The sequence below is a fragment of the Microcebus murinus genome, chromosome 18, assembly GCF_040939455.1.
Source record: "Microcebus murinus isolate Inina chromosome 18, M.murinus_Inina_mat1.0, whole genome shotgun sequence".
In the NCBI taxonomy this organism is placed as follows: domain Eukaryota; kingdom Metazoa; phylum Chordata; class Mammalia; order Primates; family Cheirogaleidae; genus Microcebus; species Microcebus murinus.
In genome coordinates this window covers 51,225,029-51,250,166 of record NC_134121.1, presented here as the reverse complement: position 1 = coordinate 51,250,166, position 25,138 = coordinate 51,225,029, and the positions used below count along the sequence as shown (strand labels likewise).

At 32.9% G+C, this 25,138-nt stretch overlaps 1 protein-coding gene across 3 annotated transcripts in view; it reads right to left on the bottom strand.

The window, feature by feature from the left end:
* CEP112 (centrosomal protein 112) overlaps positions 1-25,138 on the bottom strand; it is a 430,862-nt gene that overhangs the window by 240,142 nt on the left and 165,582 nt on the right. For all 3 annotated transcript variants that reach the window (XM_075994691.1, XM_075994693.1, XM_012747355.2), the window contains one exon: positions 7,010-7,145. In XM_075994691.1, coding sequence (XP_075850806.1) covers positions 7,010-7,145 — 136 coding nt within the window. The remainder of the gene's footprint in view (positions 1-7,009; positions 7,146-25,138) is intronic.

Sequence of the window (25,138 nt, the reverse complement as noted above, 5' to 3'; positions counted from 1 at the left end):
TCTTCTTGAGACAGTTTTGGTAATTTGCATCTTTCTAGGAATTTGTCCATTTCATTAAAGTTGTATAATTTGTTGGCATAAAGATTTTGGTAATATTTTATAGTCCTTTCATTTTACATAGGATCAATAGTGGGGTCTTCTTTCACTAACTTTATTAATTTTTATCTCCTCACTTTTATGATTTGTTGGTTTGGTCAGTCAAGCTAAATTTTGTCAATTTTGTTGATTTTTTTTCAAAGAACCAATTTTGGGCTTCACTGATTTTCTCTATTTTTCTGTATTCAAACTTTTACCTTCTGCTCTAATCTTTATTATTTACCTTCCTCTGCTTGCTTACAGAAGCTTGCTTTGTTTTTCTGTTTTCTTAAGATGAAGTTTAGGCTACTGATTTGGGAACTTACTTTTGAGATAGGTGTTTAAAGCTATAAATTTTTTTCCAAGCACTGCTTTCACTGCATTCCATAAATTTTGATATGTCATATTTTTTTAATCAGTTCAAAATATTTTTTTAATTTTTCTTATGATATCTTCTTTGACTCATGAGTAATTTAGAAGTGTGTAATTTAATCTCCAAATATGTGAGGATTTCCCAGATTTCCTTTTGTTCTTTATTTCTAATTTATTATTGGTGAGGTCAAAAAACAAACTTTAAATTTTAATCCTTTTAAATTTGAGACTTGTCTTGTGGTCAAGCATATGGTCTACCCTGGATAATGTTCCATGAGTGCCTGCAGTCATTGGGTGCGGTGATTTAAATCACCACTCAAGTCTCAGACTCACCCCTGAGTGGCACAAGTACAAACAGACCCAAAGCATCATAGCAAAGGCTTTGAAACTTAACTGAAACTGGAATCCACCCACAGAAGACAAGACAAGCCTTTTTCTCTGAAACGATTTGGGTTGATAGTCTGCTAAAACAAAAAACTCAACAGTATCTAGAGAATTCTAATGGGACTCAGAGCTTACAAATATACTTCAGTATATACTCTTTTGTGTTCACATTCTTTCATTAACAGGATTATGAGATGCATCCATGTGGCTGTGGGTGCCTATAGTTCATTCATTCCTTTTCGTTACTAAGTGGTATTCCATTGTATATACCATATTTTGTTAATCCTTTCACCTTTTGAGGAACATTTTGATTGCACAAGTTTTGAACTTTTATGAACAAACCTGCTGTAAATATTTGTGCACAAGTCTTTGTCTGGACATGTCTTTATTTCTCTTGATTAAATACAAAGGAATTAAAGACTGACTTATGGTCATTGTATTAATATATTAGTGTTTTAAGAAAATTGGCAGCTTTCCAAGGTGGTTATACTATTTTTTATACCCACCCACCAGCAGAGCATGAAAAAGTTCCAACTGCACCACATCTTTACCAATACTTGGTATTGTCAATCAATCTTTATCATTTTAACCATTTTAGTGAACATTTATGGCATCTTATTTTGGTTTTTAATTTGCATTTCCCTGATAAATGATGATAATGTTGAGCATCTTTTCATCCATTAGTCATTTGTGTGTCTTCTTACAAGCCCAATCAAGTTTTAATGTTTGTCTTATTATTGAGTTGCAAGATTTATTTCTATTTTAGATATAAGTTCTTTGAAATATATATATTATGAATCTTTTCTTTTCTACCATTCTCTGGATTGATTTATTTCCTTCTGTTACTTTTTAATTGTGCCCTTTAGAGAATAAAACTTTTTAATTTTGATGAAGTCCAATGCTATAATTTTAATTGAAATTTAATTTCTAGTTTTACTGTATTGTGGTGAAAAATACGAGTTCTCCGACATGGTAAGTTTTAGAAATACATTTAGAGTGTCTATGGTCTACTGAGTTTCGTAACTGTTTTAAGAGAATGTTATCTCTAAATGATAGAAAGCAGAAATATAGCTGCTCTATAAACTTTTATTTAGACCTCCTGTTTGGTTTTTGCCCCTCTGATCCATCAAAGATGAAGAAAAATATATTAAATCCTCCAATGGCTACCTATGTCAATCTCTCCATGTACTCCTTATATCTTTTTTATCTTTGGATTGAGTACTCTTGCCTATAGCATGCAAAAATGTATACCTTTGTCCAGTTTAGTGACTTGTATTGATTCTCATCTGTATGGTAGTATTACATTCCTACTTTCTTTTGTCTGAATATGTGACATATTTCCATCATTTTTTAAATGTAATTTTTGTGTAACTTTATTTATTTATTTATTTTTTTAGCATATTATGGGGGTATAAGTGTCAAGGTTACATATATTGCCCATGCCCCCCGTCCCCCTCGAGTAAGAGCTTCAAGCATGTCCATCCCCCAAACGTTGTACATTGTACTCGTTGTGGTTGTATATACCCATCCCTTCCTCCCCTCTCCCACCCTCCTGACACCCGATAAATGTTACTCCTATATGTCCACTTAGGTGTTGATCCATTGATACCAATTTGCTGGTGAGTACATGTGGTGCTGGTATTTCCATTCTTGAGATACTTCACTTAGTAGAATGGATTCCAGCTCTATCCAGGAATATACAAGAGGTGCTATATCACCATTGTTTCTTAAAGCTGAATAGTATTCCATGGTATACACATACCACATTTTATTAATCCACTCATGTATTGATGGGCACTTGGGTTGTTTCCACAGCTTTGCAATTGTGAATTGTGCTGCTATAAACATTCGAGTGCAGGTATCTTTTTCATAAAATGACTTTTGATCTTTTGGCTAGATGCCCAGTAGTGGAATTGCTGGATCAAATGGTAGATCCACTTGTATCACTTTGAGGTATCTCCATATTGTTTTCCACAGAGGTTGAACTAGTTTGCAGTCCTACCAGCAGTGTAGGAGTGTTCCTCTCTCTCCACATCCACGCCAGCATTTGTTGTTTGGGGACTTTTAGATAAAGGCCATTCTCACTGGAGTTAAGTGATACCTCATTGTGGTTTTGATTTGCATTTCCCTGATGATTAGAGATGTTGAATATTTTTTTCATATGTTTGTTGGCTATTATTCTGTCTCCTTTTGAGAAGTTTCTGTTCATGTCCTTTGCCCATTTTTTGATAGGGTTGTTTGATTTTTTTCTTGCTGATTTTCCTGAGTTCTAAATAGATTCTAGTTATCAGCCCTTTATCAGATGTGTAGCTTGCGAAAATATTCTCCCATTCTGTGGGTTGTCTGTTTGCTCTCTTGACGGTTTCTTTAGCTGTGCAGAAGCTTTTTAATTTGATCAGGTCCCATTTGTTTATTTTTGTTACTGTTGTGATTGCCTTTGGAGTCTTCTTCATAAATTCTTTGCCTAGGCCAATGTCTATAAGAGTATTTCCAACATTTTCCTCTAGAATTCTAATAGTTTCACACCTAAGGTTCAAGTCTGTTACCCAGCGTAAGTTGATTTTTGTGAGAGGTGAAAGGTGTAGGTGTTGTTTCAGTCTTCTACATGTGGCTATCCAGTTTTCCCAGCACCATTTATTGAATAAGGATTCTTTTCCCCACTGTATGTTTTTGTCTGCTTTGTTGAAGATTAGTTGGCTATATGAGGATGGTTTTATATCTGGGTTCTCTGTTCTGTTCCACTGGTCAATGTCCCTGTTCTTGTGCCAGTAAAAAGCTGTTTTAATGACTGTAGCCTTGTAGTATAGTTTGAAGTCTGGTAAATTGATACCTCCTATTTTGTTTTTATTGCCTAGGATTGATTTTGCTATACGGGGTCTTTTCTGCTTCCATACGAAGCGTAAAATTATTTTTTCTATATCTGTGAAAAATGATGATGGTATTTTGATAGGGATTGTGTTGACTCTGTAGGTCACTTTGGGTAGTATAAACATTTTAACAATGTTGATTCTGCCAACCCATGAGCATGGTATATTCTTCCATCTGTTTATGTCCTCTGCTATTTCCTTCTTCAGTGTTTCATAGTTCTCCCTGTAGAGGTCTTTTACCTCCTTAGTTAAATATATTCCAAGGTACTTTATTTTCTTTGTTGCTATTTTGAAGGGAATTGAGTCTTTTTATTTGTATCTTTTATAAACAGTATATTCATGGATTTAAGTCTGCTAATTAATACGTTCTTTGACTAGAAAAATTTAACTTATTAATTTTTATTATTACAATGATATACTATGTCTTATTTTGAACATTTTGTTTTGTTTCTGCTTCTGTTCCTTTGGAAGCCTCTCCTCTCAACTTTTGTTTTTCTCTTCTCAAGGTTTTTATAAGGATGTATGTCTTGTTAATTTTATTAATACTGATATTTATACATTTCAAAATTATTTCAACCTATATTTCCCTAACTTTAAAAATATCATGAGTCTTGTATATTCATGATAAAGAGTTTTAGCATAATATGTTCCTCCAACCCTCTTACTGTCTCCCTACTTCTTGATCTCTGTTAATTTAATCTAGGGTTTGGATTCAAGTTGTTATTAAATTTGTATTCTCTCCTTTATAAACTTTTTAAATCAAAAAGCAATATTAGCATTCTATTTTATAACCAGATTTATAACAAATTATTTAAATTTGTTTCTACTTTTTTGGGTTCCAGTGTTCTCTACTCATTCTTTTTATATGATGGTTTCCTCATGTGTTGGAAGTATTGTGCTTCATTTCTGGATTGGTTGATGTGTTCATATATTTTTTTCAAAAAAGTAACAAGTGGCATATACTATGTAAACTTTTATATATAGAAAATATTTCTCTATTGATTTTGCACCCTCCTTGGTTGTACATAAAATTGAGTCACAATTGTTTTCTTTTAAAACTATAAGGCCATTATTATTCTATCATTTTTCTAATTTCTTTACCAGTGTCACCCTGGCTGGAAACTTGCAGAATAATCATTTTTATTCTTGAGGTTTAATTCTTTTCCCAGGATATTATTCAGATTTCCTTGCATTATTTTTACTTGATATGTGGTCTATCATAAAGGTACTACTTTTCTGAATTCTACAGTAGATCATTTTCAGAAATGCACTTGCATCTTGTGAGAGAAAAATGCAGGCTTTTCCATATTCTGCAAAATGCTTTCACAGGTCCCATGTTGTCTGCTTGCTTTTCTCCTTACCCTTGAATTCTCTGATTTCTTAATGTTATATCATCAGCCCCAACAAGTGCAGTTATTGAGCCAAAAGTGACTGTCATAGTCAGCTACGGCCTTAGCACTTTCAAATGTCTAATTTTGAGCTTCAGATTCTTAACAGTATACCTGAAAATTCTTGCCTGGGGCTTTCTCCTCCAATATATTCTCTAGTCCTTTAATTTTAAGCCTATCAGAGAGCTTCCTATGCAGTTCCATTGAATATCTGGACCAGAAATACATCCTAGGGCCTGGGCCCTGATCACAAGCAGGGAGCTAGGAAGAGGTGCACAGCTTCCTAGCAGGGACTGAAAGTCTCTGCTTTCCAGTACAGACTCTCAGCAGGAATCCAGCCTTTGCCTCAGGCAGGGTGTGGCAAACAGAAAGAATGGGATCTCAGACCCCACTCTCAGGGCCCAAATTCATACAAATGAGTTATGAGTAGAAATCAAAATTGAGAAAATAACAGCACAAATAAACACAGTTCTAAACTATTAATATAAACCCTACAGGGCTCAGCCGACTGTAGCATAAAACCTTCCTTGTGGACATTTCTACCACCCAGTGTGTGCTTGGGACTCCTAAGGAAAATAACTACAGCAGAAAACAAAATCACAAGCAAGTACTGTAATATTCTTTATAAATACGAAAAATTGAAAGTAAATTTAATATACCTGAACAGGGGAGCTGATAAATAAAATATGATATATTCACATAAAATATATTTAGCCTTAAAAGGATTACACTAAATCAACATGGTTAGAGCACAGATACAGAATATTAAATATAAAAGAGGAAAAAAGAATAATACATAAAATCTGTTAGTATTATCTAATTTTTAAAAAACAGAAAAACAAAATAATTATATATGCCTATAACATATTATATATGCATGTATAATACAAATGCATATTAAACATTGATATTATATATGCATATAAAACATAAGAAAAACTGAATTAATACAGTTATCCCTCAATATTCATCGGAGATTTGTTCCAGGACCCCCTGTGGATACCAAACTCCACAAATGTTCAATTCCCTTATACCAACTGGAATATTTCCATATAACCCATACACATCCTCCTATATATATGAAATCATCTCCAGATTACTTCTAATACCTGATACAATGTCTACACATCATTTCATTCACATGGATTCAACATAGTATGCTACATGTGGCAAATTCAAGTCTTGCCTTTTGGAACTTTGTCAAATTTTGTTTTCCAGATATATTAAAAAATATTGGTTAAATCCATAGATACAGAACTCACAGATATGGAACCCATGGATATGGAGGGCCAACTCTACACACCTAAATGAAGTATAGTGGTCTCCTCAGAAGTAGAGAGGAGAGAATAGTGTGATTAGACATGAATAACAAAATAAACTAAAACTTCACTTATAATGTTTTCATTTTATATAATGATAGTGTTAACAATTATTGATTCTTTACAATGCGTATATGGGAGTTTATATTAATATAATAACAGTTTCCTTTATTCTTCTAAAAATGTTTACATTTTCTTTTATAACCAGAAAAATATATCACTAATCCTATACAAGAATTGGAGGTAGTCTCTGTCCTCCTGAACTGTCAATTGAACATAGTTTGTTATAACTTGTCAAAAACCACTATTTATGGAACATGAAGAAACACAGACATGGTTAACTTGAGCTACACCTCTAAAGAAACTGATCAGTCATGAGTTTTTTCTTGTGGGCTGATCCACCCTCCCAAGGCAAGATACATTTTTGCCATTATTACATTTGTATAAGGGACTTTTAACTCATTCTGAATCTCTGACCCAACTGTATGGCTAATTTTGATAAAGCTTTTTAAAAAGTGAAATGTTTCTGTCATATTTAAGATGAGAATGTACCTTCCTATTGAGAGAGTCACTTTCAAAAAGGATGGTGTGCCTGCCTCCCTACCTGCTCTTTCATTTCAGCATAGACTTTCTCTGAGTTCAGTTCCACTTGCCGCTTAAACTCTTCCAGAGCAGCATCTGCCTGCTGGGCCTGCAACCTCTGAACTTCAGTCACACGAGTTAGCTGCTCCTCTTTTTCCCTAGAGAAGTTCAGAAAAGCATCAGAGTTAAAATATAAAAGAACTAGGCTTCAATGAAAGAACAATATTTAACCCTCTCTAAGATAAAATTTAGATTTCAACTTTTTGATCCAAATCCTACAAAACTTCCCTTTAAAAAGGTGGCAATAAAATAACTTGTCTCAGAAGAAAAAGCATATAAGCATGTAAGACATATTCTGATGAAGGCAAAACTACTTTCAAAGATTTTCCTAAAAACAAAACTGTATAAAACCATGTGTCTCCATCAACTAATGAATGGATAAAATGTGGTATATCCATACAATGGAATATTATTCAGTCTTAAAAAGGAACGAAGTTCTGATAAATGCTACAACACGGCTGAACCTTAAAAACATTAAGCTAAGTGAAAGAAGCCATTCACAAAAGCTCACCTATTGCATCATTCTATTTATCTGAAATGTCCAGAATAGGTAAATCCATAGAGACAGAAAGTAGATTAGTTGTTGCTAGGGGATGGGGTACAAGGGAAGGGAGTGATTGCTAACAGATATAGAGTGATGAAAATATTCTGGAATTAGATAGAGGTGATAGTTGCATATCCTTGTGAATATACTAAAACCCATCGAATTTTATACTTTTAAAAGGCAAATTTTATATGTGAATTATATCTCAATTTTTTGAAAACCAATGTAACAACAGAAAGATGTATGTCTACCAGCAGTTGATCTTCAGAGTAGTCAATGCATTAGAGCAATATGATGGCCTAAACTATTTTACTGCCCTCTAGTAGACTTGCCCAAAAGAACTGAAAACCATCTCATTTCTTCATATGTCAAACTCAAATTACATAATCAAAAGGGTCCCACAAAACAAGAAGAATATTTGCATGTTCATAAAAAATAAAGGCTTTAGTTTACAAATGTATACAAGTTAATAATGACTAATTCTGAGTTCTGACTAGGTACCAAGATTTTTATATGTCTCCTTTTGTGTATTCTCACAGTAAACCTGTATAAGGGTGTTATTGTATCCTTACTTTTATAGAACAGGAAACTAGAGCTTAGAGAATATTTCCAAGGTGACACACCTAGAGTAATAGGTCAAGCCAGGATTCCAGTCCTGCCAGCCTGTTTCTACAGTTCCTGCTCTTGGCTACTATGCTATGCTGCTTTCCTGATTTTCTAGACACCATGGGTAAGATTAACTTGGCTCACTTTCCCTAAATGGGAAAGTTTACACAGATATAAAACATTATCTTATTATCAACTGTAACACTGAAGAATGCTAGGTATGGATAGGATCATTTAACTAACCCAAATCAAATTTTAAAGAAATATCATTAATGGAGGGAAAAGACTTTTCTATGATGTCACTGTCTTTTAAGAAGTAGGCAAAACGTAATTTGAGCTTTTTGGAGTTACTCAGATTGGAGTTTGAAAACCTCTCTTAGACAAAATCGTTTCTAGGCTTTCTAATAAAAACCTACATGTAATATAAAGTATCAAAATAACAAACATTCTCCCCCCAAATGGAAAACCTTTCTCAAAGCTTAAATGACCAAAAGACTGATAAGAAAAAGTGTCACCTATTTTCCATTTCAGCAAGACTCTCCTGCCCCTTTATGAAATAATGTATATATAGATTAGTATTCCCTTCCTACCCCCAGTCCCCAAGTGCACCCACGTGTTAGAGCATGGCATAACTACAAATAACCGGCTCTTTGCTTAGAGGCTAAGAGAACATACCCTGTATCTTTCCTTTATTTTTCATTTTAAGATTTATGTCTAATTTTATCTCTTCATATCTCCCCACATATCCATCTACCTGAAGATGACAATAATCACTTCACCCCCATGAAAAACAAAGCAATTTTCCACTGAAATCCCTCTTCCTCTATGTGTGTTTTACAGACATGGCCACCATTTTTATGACTTACAGGGTTTAATACTGCCCAAGGTGTGTGATGCCCTGCATGAGAGCTAAGCCGTTCCAGATCATGATGCATGCCAGATGTGGCTCTCAGTTACCGCATTTTAAAGCAGTGGGGTACAGGCTTCTGGAACTTTTTTAAAGCTTTTCTTTAAGTTGTCCACTTTAATGAACAGGAACCTGAATATCTTCTGGTCCACCATTCTTCTTACATGCTGTTAAAATGTCTTTAATGTTAACTGGTTGTCAAGTTCTAAGTCCTTAATATTAGGCTTTCTTTGCAACATAACGTTTATATTAGCTCATAGATAATGGTGATTAATAACTGGATATCATACTGATTTCAGGGGCATCATTACATAAAAGACTGAGCACTCTGATAACTATAGAGAATTTTAATTTTGTCTGGTGCATTTTCACCCTTCCTATATTATTCTGCCCAAGAATGGCAAGTCTTGAGTTGTATGCAGGGTTTTTCTGGTACAAACATTGAATAATTTGTTTGAATATTCAAATGCTTAACTATTAAGACAGCATATGGGAACAACATAAAGTCATATAAAATTGTATTGGGTACCCCATGGTCTAGTCCTGGGTTGGCAAATAGATGCTCTCTGATGTGATGGTCCCAACTGACCAGAGGGGCTGCCTGGAATGCTCTATTGAAAGGATTCTAAGAACAGGCTTAGAGGGAAAGGCTGCTGTGTTTGGCGAGTGGTGGCCTCCCTGCAGGGCAAGAGCTGTTTCTCTGCCACTCAGAGATTACAATGACTAGTTTATCCTATGTTACCCTTTAACTTTTGAGGCCCTTCACTAAAGGAACTTGGAAAGATGATATCATAATTAGGATTAAAATGTATGAAAGGTTTACCTTTCTTTGGCCAGTTTGTCTATAAATAGAAAAGACAGTACATTGGACAATATTTGAAAACTTTAAAAGTTTATACATCATATAATTTAAAGTTATGTGCCATTAATTAGCCAAAAGAAAATTAGGTAACATATTTTGTAAAAATACATGACCTATGGCTGAAATAATCAACTTTGTTTTATCTATGTTGAAAGTAAGTTGTTTTGTGTAGTAATTCACTGAGCTACTTAATGTAAATACTTTCAATTTCATAAGACAAATCTTTTCTCTATGTCATTCTTACCTACTAAGTTTCATTCACTTTATAACTAATTTATGACCATATAAATCAAAATCTTAAACTTAGTCATCAGGTATATATTAAAGACAATTTTAAAATGTTAAAATCCTTACACAATAAGGCACATTGCTTTTAATTGACAATTTCTCTCCTTATTTATAAATAGCAAGTTATTGTTTTATATTCAACTGTAAGCATGGAGAAATGTGTGAAATCTAGTTTCCAGTCCTGCCACACCGGCTGAGCTAACCTAATAGTAAAGCTAATTATGGAAGAAGGCCTCATTCAATGTAAATCATTTCTAGTAAAACCATGATGAACACATTGAGCTCTACTAATATTTAGACATATTCTATCTTAATATAAATCAAATCTGTATCTTAAATACAGACATGACAATCATTTTAAGGAGGGGTCCATTTTAATTCCACAAGGCAATAAAGTAGAAGTGAAATAGGCATCTTCAATCTTAATATAAATCAAATCTATATCTTAAACACAGAGGTAATAATCATTTTTAAGGAAGGGTCCATTTTAATTTCTACAAGGTAATAAAGTAGAAGTGAGAGCCTTGAACCTTTGAAACAAAGGTCTGTTCCTCACTATCACAAGAACATGCTCTCTTTACCATAATCCCAAATAGTGCATCCTACCAGAAGGGGAAAAGAAAGGAGACTTTGAAGAATTTTTTTCAGTGGAACCTGTTGTGGGGCCCAGTAAAAATGCATCGCTCAAATGCCTTAAAGCTGGTCCTCCATGAAGATAAAAAGGTGGGAAGAAAATTTGCTTTTTAGCTCTGATTATTTATAAAGTACAATAAATTTTCCTCATCTGAGTACATAAAGGATAAAGAAAAAAGAAGCTGCATTCTTAAACAACCACAAGCCAGCTCAGATTAAAGGATGTTCTGAAGTACATGATTATTCCAAAAAGGGCAATAAAATGTAGGGGACTAATGGACTACAGTTTAGTATTTCTTGAGCTTTACAAGCTAACATTTATATGTACAGGCCAACCTTAATTTGAAAATCTTCCTTTTGCACATTTCTGTACCAGCACTTTTGATAATGATGGCTGTAATCCAACATATATTTATAAGGCTTCACATTACAGTATACTTCATTTGCTGCCAGCTTGGCATCTCCCCTGGAAACTCCAAGAAAAAACAAAACAAAACAAAAAACTTCAAACAAGTCTGAAAAACAGCTAGAAGAGTCTTCATTCCCTTTCCAGCTGGGCTGGAGCACAAGACTTTTAAGCAGCAATATCAACTATGTTCCTGGCTGCCAATTGGTACTTAAATTGATTAAACTGAATCAGTCAAAAACATTGAAAATAATACCTTTCACTAAGCATGATAAATGAATAAACTGTTTTGGCCTCTTCTTCACTTGACTGCTAAGACCAGAAGTCTGCTAAATTCTTATAAAAATAGTAAACACTGCAGACATCTAAACATTTGAAACTTCCGAAGTCAGAAAGTCAGTCCAGTAAAATGGACATTAGTAGTGGTCTTAGTATTGAAAGTATGGCAATACTCCCCAAATTGATTCATAGATTCTGCAGAATCAATTCATGCAGAGCCACAAGACAAGGAATGAGGACAGCCTCTAGAACAGGGATCCTCAATCTATGTTGAATTATATAATGATTTCATTATATGTTACAATGTAATAATAATAGAAATAAAGTGCATAATAAATGTAATACACTTAAATCATCCTTAAACCGTATCTGACCCAGGTCTGTGGAAATATTGTCTTCCATGAAAACAGTCCCTAGTGCCAAAAAGATTGGGGACCACTGCTCTAGAAGATGGAAAAGGGAAGGAACGATTCTTCCCTAGAGCCTCCTGAAAGGACCAGTCTTGACAACACCATAATTCCTAAGTCTCATTTTGAACTTCTGACCTTCAAAACTGTAAGATAATAAATTTGAATTGTTTTACATTAAGTTTGTGGTAATCTGTCACAGCAGCTATAGGAAACTAATACAACTAATAATACTATTAATAGTAGTTATTAAATATAACACATCAAGGGCTGTTTATGGTACTTAATATATATTATTTATAACATACTTAATGCTTTGAGGAAAAAATACAGTAGTTGTGGATAGGACAAACTTAAAAGTTAACTGGGTATTGAAAAAATCCATAGGAATTGTGTTAGAATCTTCAGGTATTTAAAGGTTTTATGATTGTTCAGTTACTTGACTCCCACTAAATAATATTATAGAGTTTAAAATACAACCTAAAAACAAATTTTCCCTCTAAAAGGGAATATTTACATTTAACAGAAGCAACTTTGAATGAGTTAAAGGCCAAAATGAAATTGCTCAAAAACTAGTTAGTTAACTAAAGACATCTACCTTGATTAAGGTAAATCTGCCAAAATAAGCAAACTCTATGTTTTATTAGTGCAGTATATTTATGAACCAACACTTCTAAAGATCAGTGACCACTAATACTTCCTTATAAACAAAGCAAATTTTGGTTTTCCAAGGTAAGTTCATATGATCAGAACCCAGTAAAGAACTGGGCAATGGAGAATGAGATAATGTTAAAAACATCAGGGAGCCCCAGATAATATCAGATACTTCAAGAGAATGCCAGTTCACAAATAACATGACTATTTATGGGAAAGTTTTATGGCCTTATGAGGAAATGATGCTGCCAAACATTTGAGACAATGTGCCATCCTGCGTCATAGAGTAGGCAGTATAGAAGATAATCATACAACCACCCAAACCTAAAAGCCAAATAATTTATAAATACATCCTTAGTAATACATTAGAAGATAAAAAATTTCTAAGGAAAAATAATATCCTGTTTAAATAACATACATTTTAAATGGCTATAGTAAACCTAATATTTCCTCCTTTCTTCTTCCCCCTCAAAGAACATAAGCTCTGTTGAGCTTACAACAGTCATTCAAACTTTGATCAACTTATTCATCAAACATCAATTAAGACCTACTACATGTTAACCACTGATTTAAGGTAAGGAGCAAATCTATAAGAAAGCTTTATAAGAGGGTCACATCGAGTTAAGAAGAAAGATAAATACTAAGTATTATAACAGAGGTATGGACATACAGCCTTGAAGAAACAGAGAGGGAGAGGATTCAGACAGATTTTATTCCTCTCCATTTAACGGAAGACAGAGGCATGTAGGAATCAGGTCACTACTGTAGAACCTTCATCCTGCTTTGGTGAATCAGAACAACTACTCACAAGCCTCTCTGGGGTGAGTGAACTCACACAATACAATGGCAGTATAGGTAGAGCAAAGAAAGCAAGCACAGTTCTTCGTGTCAAGAAGCAGATGAAGCATAATCCTGGCTCAAACAGGGCAGCATTGATATGATCACAGGCAAATAGGCAACAAGGCTCAATGAAACTATTAGGATGCAAAACTATATCAGATCTTTCTCTTGCTACTAAGGAAAAAGTTCAAAAAAGGTATGGTAACAGTATAAAGAAGTCCTAAAGAACTCTCTTCTGACAAGGACCTTTTATTGTAAATGGTTAGGCTTACCCAGACAGCTTACCCCCAGAGTCAAAATCCAGTCTTAAAGAACCATGATTGCTGGTTGAAGAATATTAGTTGTAAATAGGAATGATGAATCTTCTTCAACTGTCCAAAATCCTCTTAAGAAGATATGAATTTCAGCTAAGAGGTCCATAAATCTTTGAAGTCAACTAGATTTGAATGGTGACTCAAAAGAACTAGTTCTGGTATCAACCTTCTAGCTTTCATTCTCAGTAACTTAAGTTCCAGGAGCTGAGACAAGGATTCTGGCAGCAAGTTCTGAGATGGGCTTAGTCAAATAATATATAAAATGTAACAACAACAAAAAAAAGTATAAGTAAGAAATGGTTCCTAAAAAAATAAAAGGAATGGTTCCTATATTGGAGAAACTACAACCTAACTAGGGGAAAAGACAAAACTGCAAGAAAAAAATCAAATAGTATAATATTATGTATATTAAATTTTGTGGCAAATTTTATGTGTTAAAGTGACGCAAAGAATATAATGAGGTAGTGAGAGCTTACATAACAAAACCAATTTCAGAAGAACAAATTTGTGTATGAAGTAGAAAATAAACCTATATAAGTAAATTCAATAAAAGGCTTAAACAGTTTAAAGCTTTACATGATAATTTTGTGCTAAACTAACTTCTGCCTATAATATAGGTCCGTAAATAATTCAAACAAACTCTAAGCTCAGTAAATAAAAAAGCAACTAATATTTTTATGGTAAAATAACAAAACCTTGAGAAAATTATCATTAAAGATAAAAAAAAAGCCATGGTGTATAATAAATATAAATTCTTTTAAAATCTTTAAATTCCTTAAACTTCAAAATAAATCCCAAATCTAATGTTGTTTCCTTTTATGCTTCCTATAGTTAAGAAATTACTGATTAAAACTTCCCTATATAAATTATACATCATATATGCAAAGCTTACATACATACCTACTAATATATTTTATTTTAGAGGCAGTATTATATCAGTAAATAATAAGGAAATACATGTTTTTCCTGTAAAATGGCAAAATCTAAATATTTTGTAAGATGTACAAGGACCACTTCTTGTTACCAGGAAGAGGAAGAAAGACATTGTGAAGTCATTCAAGCAGAATGATAAGTAAACCAAAGCCAGATCAAAGGAATAAAGAAAAAAGGCTGAAATGTGAAGCTGAAATATTTATTTCCTTCAAAAATATCATCCATGGCTTGTCCCTGGGCAGTTTAATATTTCAAAGTAACTGAAAAATATTCTTCCTTATATTCATCACTAGGCACAAATAGATCAAATTTTAAGTAGGCAAATTTTCTCATTATTTATCAAATATAAATATAATATTTATCATGTGAGAGAAGTTTTTCTGCTTCTTATAGATTATTTCTTAGTGATATGAAATGAAAAGTCACAATGGATATCTTCCATTACTTTTAGTGAATGATATTGCTACAATCTGTAACATTTATAGTGTAATCATAATTTTTAAATCTTTGTAAATGACCAAGTAGAGTTCATTTATTGGGTGTCTACTATACTTATTACAGTTTAGGCAGTTCACATATTATTTGATTTGATTCCTATAACTATAAAAGAAGTTATTATTTTTTTAGATGAAAACAATGAAACTTAGAAGAGTTAAGTGATTTGCCCAAGTTCACACAGTAAATGGCAGAACAAGAAATTAAAGAAACCCATCTGACTTCAAAGTCCACAATATTTTCACTACATCATGCTATTTCTTTAAATCTGTACATATATTTTTTATTAAATTACTATTTGATGTTGATTAGCTGAATTTACAACTAAATCCTTATTGTAATTTATCCTTATATAATAATGTTTGCATATCAAATTGCTTTTAGAACATCTGAAAGCTGAAATGGTTGTTAAGTATTACCTAACACCTATTATATGTCAGAATCTGTGCTTAGTACTAGAAATACAAAAATGATCAAGACATTGTTCCTGTTTTTAATATGGGAAAGAAGACAGAGTGTGTACTATTTTCAGTGTGATAAAACATTCACAATGATATGAGCACAGTGCTATGAGCAGACAAGGACCAGAGGAATTCATTATGCCTATAATATAATAACAAAATTTCATAAAGGACTTATCATTTTGGTAAAATCATCACTAAAAATGCTTAAGAGGTTTAACATACAGATACATCTATATATATACATATTTATATATGTGTGTATATATATGTATATACATATATATACATCTGTACATAGATGTGTGTATATATATACATCTATGTATATATACATATATACATACACATATATAAATATATAAAAACTATATGTATTTGTAAAATATATATTACATTGATATTTATAAAATATCATTTATTTTCTTTTTTTTTTTTTTTTTTTTTTTTTGAGACAGAGTCTCGCTTTGTTGTCCAGGCTAGAGTGAGTGCCGTGGCGTCAGCCTAGCTCACAGCAACCTCAAACTCCTGGGCTCCAGTGATCCTTCTGCCTCAGCCTCCCGAGTAGCTGGGACTACAGGCATGCGCCACTATGCCCGGCTAATTTTTATATATATATATCAGTTGGCCAATTAATTTCTTTCTATTTATAGTAGAGACGGGGTCTCGCTCTTGCTCAGGCTGGTTTCGAACTCCTGACCTTGAGCAATCCGCCCGCCTCGGCCTCCCAAGAGCTAGGATTACAGGCGTGAGCCACAGCGCCCGGCCCATTTATTTTCTTTATTATCATCATACTTTCCATGAAAAAGCAAATCTCCATTAGAAACTCTTCTTTACTTCAAGAGGAAGATGATTTTGGCAAGCACAAGAGACTTCTAAAGATAAAAGTTTTTTGAGATATAATAAAATATGTACTCATTTTTACTGATTATAAGAAGCATATACTTTATTAATACTTACATTAAAGTATGTTATTAATACCTAGATTTATGTTCAATTAAGATAAAAATCTTTACAAATATATATAATCCATGTTTCACTGGCCAATTCTTTCCACTTAATACTAGACTTCTTCAAAGATGCCAGTGATTATTTTACATGTGCTTTATAGTAAGGTCAGTCATCTATTAATCTGCTAGCATGTGGTACTCATGAATTCATTTACCATTAACATGTTGAGTATCCATCATGTGCCAGGCACCTTGCTTGATGTTGAGAAAATATGACTGAACTAGTCACACTCAGTTTCTGTACTAAGGAAGCTTTCAGTCTAGCAGGCAAAATGACACTGAATTAATACTAATAAGAACATGAATATTCAATTCATTGAACAAAGGAGAAATGTAAGGCAGTAAGGGTTTGTGCATCAGAGGACAAAATCTCACATAGGAATTAGGAGATAAGAAAGTGATGTCAAAGTTAACAGAAGGATGAGTAAGATTGAGTAAAAGGAAATAAAGATAAGAGTAGTCTAGTTTAAAGGACAACAAATGGAGAAGCTGTGAAAGGAAAAAACTGGTTAATTCAAGGGAAAAAAACAAGGCCAGTATGACTGAAGTATACAGAGCAGAGAGAGCGGTGCTTGTGATTAAGGCTGAGAATTACATTCCCATAATGAAATTCAAGATATGAAAACTATGCATAAGGTGAAAAATGCAATGAATGAGATTAAACATAGATTACACATTGCTAAAGAAAAGATTAGTGAACATGAAGACATATTATACATACTATAAGCTCCCATTTATCTAAAATTCTAGAAATCAAAATATAATGACAGGAAATCAGTGGTTGCCTGACTATGGGGAAGACAGAAGGTGTAGGCCAACGGGATAACATGGAGGAAAGAGAAAACTTTTGGGGATAATGAATATGAACCCAATTTTTTTTGTATTCATAGTTTCATAAATATGTACATAGGTCAAAACATATAAAACTGTGTATTTTAAATATGTTAAATTTATTATATGTCAATTACAACTCAACAAAGCTGTTAAAATCACCCTTAAATATATGAAAATGTTTCATCTTACTTATTAGAAGAATACTGCAAATGAAAACTATGTCTAGATACTATTTACCTACCAGATTTACAAAACATAAAAATGATGAGTCAAAAGGCATTCTTACATGCAGCCAGAAGAAATTTAGTTAACCTTCATGAAGGGGAATTTGGCAATATATAACAAAACTACATAGATGCAGTTTTGATCCAGCATTCCCACTCCTAAAAACTTACCCTGAATATATATTCCAAACAATACAAAAACACATATCCACTAGGTTATTCATTATAGGATCATTTGCAATTGCAAATATTAGTAACAGCCTGTATGCCCATATGCAGGACAGTGGTTACATAAACTATGGTTCATCCACATGTAGACATATTATGCTAATGTAAAAAGAATGAGTGACTTGCAGATTATAAGAAATGAAAAAAGCAGTGTGTAAGAAGAAAGAGAAAATAATGAAAAATACATGTATTTACTAATTTGTGGAGAAACAAACATAAGAAGGTTCAACCAGACACTAGTAAGATCTTCCATCTACAGAGAAGGTTGGGAATGGAGAAGACAAGACAAAAGGAATGGGGGTGGGGTGACACTTCTCTGAATATACCTTATGATCTAGGTTTGTTTTGGGAACTGTATTAATATTCTGTTTGCTCAAAAAAAAAAATGAAATAAACAAGGATGGGAGACATAAATCCTGAAATGAAATTCAAACAGAAACAAATAACCCTAACTGTATTTCAAATGATTAATAATAATCACACTGAAGAGGGGATAAATAACCAAATCAACTTTTGAACATAGTATTTAATCATATGCTCTCAGGCTGAAGACTAAAAGAAGTCAAGAGAAGTATCAGACTCTAGTTATAGGTTTCTTTTTCACAGAGATATGGTTTATGAATTCAAAAAATTATTTTCTGGTATTCTAGATCTGAACAGATAACTAAACATATAATGAAGTCAGGTTTCTCACAGTCAGAGAGGATAATAAAACAAATAAGAAAAGGGGAAAGAATAAAAAAAACCCTGTTGAATTTGATTGGAACTGGAATTAATGTGAATTTATGATTTTTATGTAGTTAGCTAGATACAGAAATAAAGGCATATGTATATGTATGTATATGATATACGTATGATATAAAAATATACACAGGTAAACATGCAGATACATATATACTCACATATACATACCTATACACACCGGGACATGTGTTTGTATATATATACATGTTTTCATTTGTTTCCTAGCTCTGCCTGCTTGAGAAGAGCTAAAAGTAATTTCTTCAGAAAGAAAAAAAACACACTTTTAGGTAACTACTCAATGTCTAATAAAAAATCATACTGAAAATCATGAAATACTATACTTGGAATTGAACCACAAAGAACACATTACATATAAAAATTTGTGGTATATACAGTAAGCATTCCTTAAAACAAATTAAAACCTTAAATGCATAAGTTAAAATAGGAAGAGCAATTGAAAATCTTTCTTGGAATATCCTGTTTTACTTAAAGTACAGATAGTAGGAGTCCTAATTTGGGACTGATCTTAACACAGTATTGAAAAGACACAGTAAAAGCATAGAAAGTAGACAACAAAGATGATTATCTCTGTAGAAGGAAAGACAGAAAACCTATATCAATGATACTTTTTTTCTTCAAACAAAAAGGATCTTAAATAAATATTACAAGATGTTACCATTTGTTAAACACATTCATGTGTGCTGGGTGTGTTATGCAATCCTCCCACCTTCCCTAACTTGGCCCATAAAGTAAGCACTTCAGCTCTTTCAACCACCGCTGGGAGAAGCAAGTGTGAATGCACTGTTCAGCCTCCTTCCTCTCTCCTCCCAAATCGCCTGCTGCTGTCAAAATGTCCCCGTCCTCTGCTTTGTATAGGCTCTCTGTGGGTAGCTCTAGCTGTGACATCGTAAGTACACTTAATCTAATGCAGAAAGGATTCCCAACCCTCATGCTAGCCACACACCTAAACCACAACTTCATCTATGTGATTCTTCTACTTTTTCAAATTAATTCTAAATTTAAGAGGGTATTATTTACTGTCCTCTATTCTCTCCCAAATAAAAAATGTTACAAAATTTTTAGGTCTTATATAAATTAACACTAACTAGTTTATAGCGGTTATAATTACTGAAAAAAAAAAATCTGTGTTCCTAATAAAGCAGTAATGTCCTTAATTTTATTTTCATAAATAAATTTCCTTAAAATTCCAAAGGAATCTATGGCAGTATACCATCCCTATACTAATCCAGACTTTGTTATTAAGAATTTGTGATAATTTTGACAAGGGGGGGATATCAAAGTTCACCTGTATTTGTTCTAAGAAGTCTTTTTTTTAAAAGAAATATGTGCTATAATAACATTATATAGGCCACATTTAATCTATTTCTAAAAATAAACTTATAACTATTTAAATAAATTTTAAAAATACTTTTCATCTCACTCTAACCAAATAAAACAGTTATATATTAGAAAGACGTGAGATCTCAGTGAAGTGTCTCTCTTGAGATGTGACTGGCATAGACAAAGCTCTCCTACACATGGCTGCATTTCTTACAACATCTCTGCTTCTCTCTGTCCATCTGCCCCATTTTCCTCTTGACATCAACATAACTACTCAAAACTTTAGCTTGCATATGACCCATCGTGGCTGCCTAGTCAATCTTCATTGTAGTAACTTTCCAAGTTTTCAGCTTCCATATTGATGGAGTTAGTCTGTCAGTTTTCCAGTTCCAAATTCCCCAGATGAGGGAAGAGGAGCTATGTAGTACAGCACAGTGGCTAAGAATGGGGCTTCAGACACACAATTTCAAATCCCAGCACCTTCACCAGCTGTGTAACTTAAGCTCTTTGTACCTCAGAGTAAAATTAATTGGCTGCCTTTGGATCAAGTGTCCACTCTAGACCTAAATAGCGTAGGCAGAGAAAGGGAGGTGGTCCTATCGCAGAGAACATGATAGGCAGTTGTTAGAGGTATAGGCAGGGCAGATTCTCTGATTTGGGGTTAAGTGAAGAATAAGTAATGACATATTTAATATATGTTTCCATCTATGAATGATTTGGATTAAGTCATTTAAAAAGCACAAAAGAAAAACTAGCTTTGTTGAAACAAAGGTAAAAGTCACCATTCTTTCGGGTAAAGAGCACTGAATTAGGACTCAGAAGACACAGGTGTAAGGCCCAGTTGAGTCATGTATTAGCTAGGCAATATTGATCAAACTGCTTAATCTCTATGAATTTTAGTTTCTTCTTTCAAAATTCATATAATAACAAACAACCACAATGAATTCTTTTGGGATAAATTACGAGAATATAGATTAAAACCATTTTGTTAACTTTAAAACACTAAATGAAATATACTGTGTTTTATTAGCTCATCTTACTCCCCACCAAGATTATATTTATTTCACCACATTTCATTGCTAAAGTAAATTTTGATTGTAGTAAAACTTCAGAAGCTAAATATATAAACTATAAAGAATGAGTTTTGCAAACTCAATTCCCAAAGAAAGCATCCAATAAACCTCAAAATCTCATGTTCCAAATTAAACTTATTGTGTGAAATGGTGTCATGAATGTCACTAAGAGGACTTTGGACCATCATACTATACTGACACTCATTTAAAGCAATGCGTTCTCATGAGAAGTGCAGAGTTCTACAAAGACAGGTCTACAAAGAAATACTTAATAAAATAGAAATTTCCTTCTCCACTGGATTGAAGGTCACCACATATTGCTGTCTTCTTTCCAAGCTTTACATTGTGCTTCCTAGAGGGAGGGTTAAGACAGCATGTTCACTGGAGCTAAGGAATGTTTACAATAAACTAGAAACTTTGCCTGCTCTGGATCTAAAATGGTTTCAGATGCTCAAGCAGAGTGTAGAAAAAAAGAACAGCTGTTCCCCCCACTACCACCACCACCATTGACACTTAAGAAAGCTTTTTTAAGAAGAAAATTATATTCAGAGTTTTTTAGCACTTTCTAAATTGTAAGGATAACTTTTGTCAAGAAAACACAAATGCTTATATCAATACAAAACTGAATACTTTAAAATTGCCTACCAAAAAAGAATATAAATTCTTGTTAATGCCTTCTAGTAATTTAACCATAATTTCCAAATTACAATATAATAGTTCTAGTTGCAAGAAAAGCACACCATCATAATCCCAGTAAATTATTTAGAAATTATTGAAATGAAACATCTTTAATATATAACACATATTCACATCTTAGCCACAACCTGCAAAATGAATGAGTACATGTTATGGACATGATAAAACTTTCATGATAAATTGGAACCTTCTCTAGTAAACATGGTGAATCTCCTTAGTAACAATTTCAAACACCACTACCATTAAAAACTATGTCATTAATAATAACAGAGCAAGCTAAGGAACAATTAACTTCCCAAGTAAAGAACTTGAAATGTTTCTAATTATAATCACATAGCACCCCTTAAAAAAAGTCAAATCAAAGAATCAGACATCAAAAGGCCATTAGGTCCCTCAATATAGAACATTTCCAGACCTAGTTTACTCCACATAAAATCTCCTATGGGGTGTTTTCATTTTTCACTAAGAATAGAGATATATGGTTCAAATTACTGAATGTTTCTTCAAAGTTCTTCAACATTTGTGTATCCCACAGCTAAAATGAATAAATTTTATATCAAGTAATAAAAAATTAGAGTATTAAGATTTTAACAGTCACCAATTTTAAAAGATTCTTGTTAAATTTCATGACATCAAACTTCAGGCATTACGATTTAGAGAGGAATAAAGGAAATTCAGTGAGTAAATAAAAGCTTGTTTTTAAAGGATGGAAATGTTTGACATTTATTTGTCTATTATTTATTATAATATGACAAAATCTTTCTTCCAGAAAATCAAGTCTGTTTGCTATACTCCTAATCTCATGCTTGGACATTAACATGCCATCAGATTCATGTCCTTGGAACATTTTATTTCTTCTGGTAGGAAAAGTCTTTCTTCTCCAATAGTTTATTTTCTGTCCTTCCTTCAAAACTTAGCTTATTGCCAAGGAATATTCAAAACTAAGCTTTCTCCAATGTCACTTTGATCATATACAACTCTGCTACCAATTCTTCAATCATGCACCTTTTGGGGAATTTAGGGTCTTCCTCAATGTGGACCACCAGTCCCCTGTACTTTCTGTTCCAGCTGGGCTTGTCTTCCCAGATTTCTTCACAAACACCCTGCGCTCTCCATCTCTACATACTAGTTCATGCTCTTCTAATTTCCTGGGTGACACTATATAAGAATAAGTCTATTGAGTATATAGGCCACTATGTTCAGAATATAACTTGGGGACACCATCAGAAAGAGATCTATTAAAATTAATTATCAGATTTACAGTTAACTTATGGAAACTTATTACTTACGAAACTTATTTTCTGAGTCTTTATGAAGAAACCAGAATATAGCTAATAGCCAACATATCTGTGAGAAGTCACCATCACTGAGGATGTTTTTCCAGTATTTCAGATGTATTATTTAACATTGCTCTCATTGTTATTATTTAACATTGTAAATTCCTTTACAATTTAACACACAGGCTTAAGTCCAATGTGAAACTAATTGAAGTTAAAGAAGTATTGCTTTCAATATGGCCAATGATTTCTATCTTTTCTCAGGTGTTTTGTTTGTAAAAACTGATTTCTTTATTTTTCTGATTTGCAAAAATACAAAATAGTTACAATGACTATACAGATGAGCTGTTACAGAAAAAGATGGTAATATTTACATAGTGCAAAAATGGCCAGCAGGTATAGTAACCTAAGAATTCTATTGTAACTTTCTAGGCATAAGGTGGTGATGTTTTGTATTTACTATTTTTTATGATGATGACTATATATGGATGGATACATTAGGTAAAAATTTTTCAGAGTACTTTTAGCACTTATTATGAAAGAAATATTTATTTGTGAAGCCTGGCATAAAAAGTACAAGCAGAATATCTGCAAAGTGGAGAAGTACAATATGCTCAACTTAACTGCTTATCCTAACTTGATAGAAAGACCAATTATTAATAAGAACACCTAACTCTCTTAGTTATATGGTTATCAAACAACACTTTAATCTATGATTTGAATTCTTTAATAAACTAAAGCACTAGGAAAAATATTCTTATCAAATGCCTGGAAACTGCATATATAATTCTGAGTATTTTCCTTTTGTGGGCTAGCAGCAGCTGCAACTAGGGTAAAAGGAAAATATGTGTGCTAACTGCCAGATTATTATTTTGAAGACTAATAACATAAGCTAAGTACAAGAACAAGTAGTTAGCTGCCCCAGCAATTCCATTCCTAGGTATATACCTAAAGATTGAAAACAGGTACTCAAACAATTATACACACAAATTCATAGCAGCACTAATTACAATAGCTAAAAAACAGAACCAACTCAAATGTTCATTAACAGTTGAATGGATAAACAAATTATGGCATATATACATGATGGAATATTATTCAGTCATAAAAAGGAATGAAGTGATGCTACTTGTAGCAACGTGGATGAACCTTGAAAATATTATGTCAAGTGAAAGAAGCCAGACACAAAAGGCCACATATTCTATGGAAATATCCAGGAAAGATAAATCCATATATACAGAAAGCAGATTGGTGGTTGGAAGCATCTGGGAGGGGATAGGGAATGGGAATTAGCTGCTTAATAAGTAGAGGATTTTATTTGTGGTGGTGAAAATGGTCTAGAACTAGACTGAGGTAGTAGTTGAACAACATTGTGAATGTACTAAATGTCAATGAATTATTTGCTTTAAAATGGTTAACGTGATGTTATATAAATTTCACCTTAATAAAAAAGAAAAGACTATAGCTATAATTGTGGATCAAGAGTCCAAGTTCAAATGCCTGAAGGGGCCAGGTAGCAAAAATGAGAAGACTGAGCCAAAGACTGTATGCCCTGCATGTAATTATGTTCCTGGGTTTTTTTTTTTCCTTTCATGTTTAATTTTTGCCTTTTAGTCTTTTATCTTCTTTTCTTGACCAGTCGAATAGAGATCTGTCTAATTTATTCATTTATTTTATTAAATTTGTTTTGGTGTTTCTCTATATTGTGTTTCCAATTTCACTGATTTCTGCTCTTAGTTTTATTTCCTTTTTTATATTTATTTTGTTGCCTTTTAGTCTAGGTTTTTTAAAGGTTAAAGCTTAGCTCATTTCAGTCTAGATGCAATTTAGAGATAGTCTACAACATTTGATGAGTAATTTTCATTATCTTTCAGTTTTAAATATTTGGCAATTTGTATTGTGATTTCCTTTTTAATCTTAACTTACTTGAAAGTATAATTTTAAGATTCCAAACATGAGAGTTTAAAAAAAATACTGGTTGCTTATTATTGATTTATAATTTAATTGTACAAAGAACAGAAAATGTGGTCTCTAT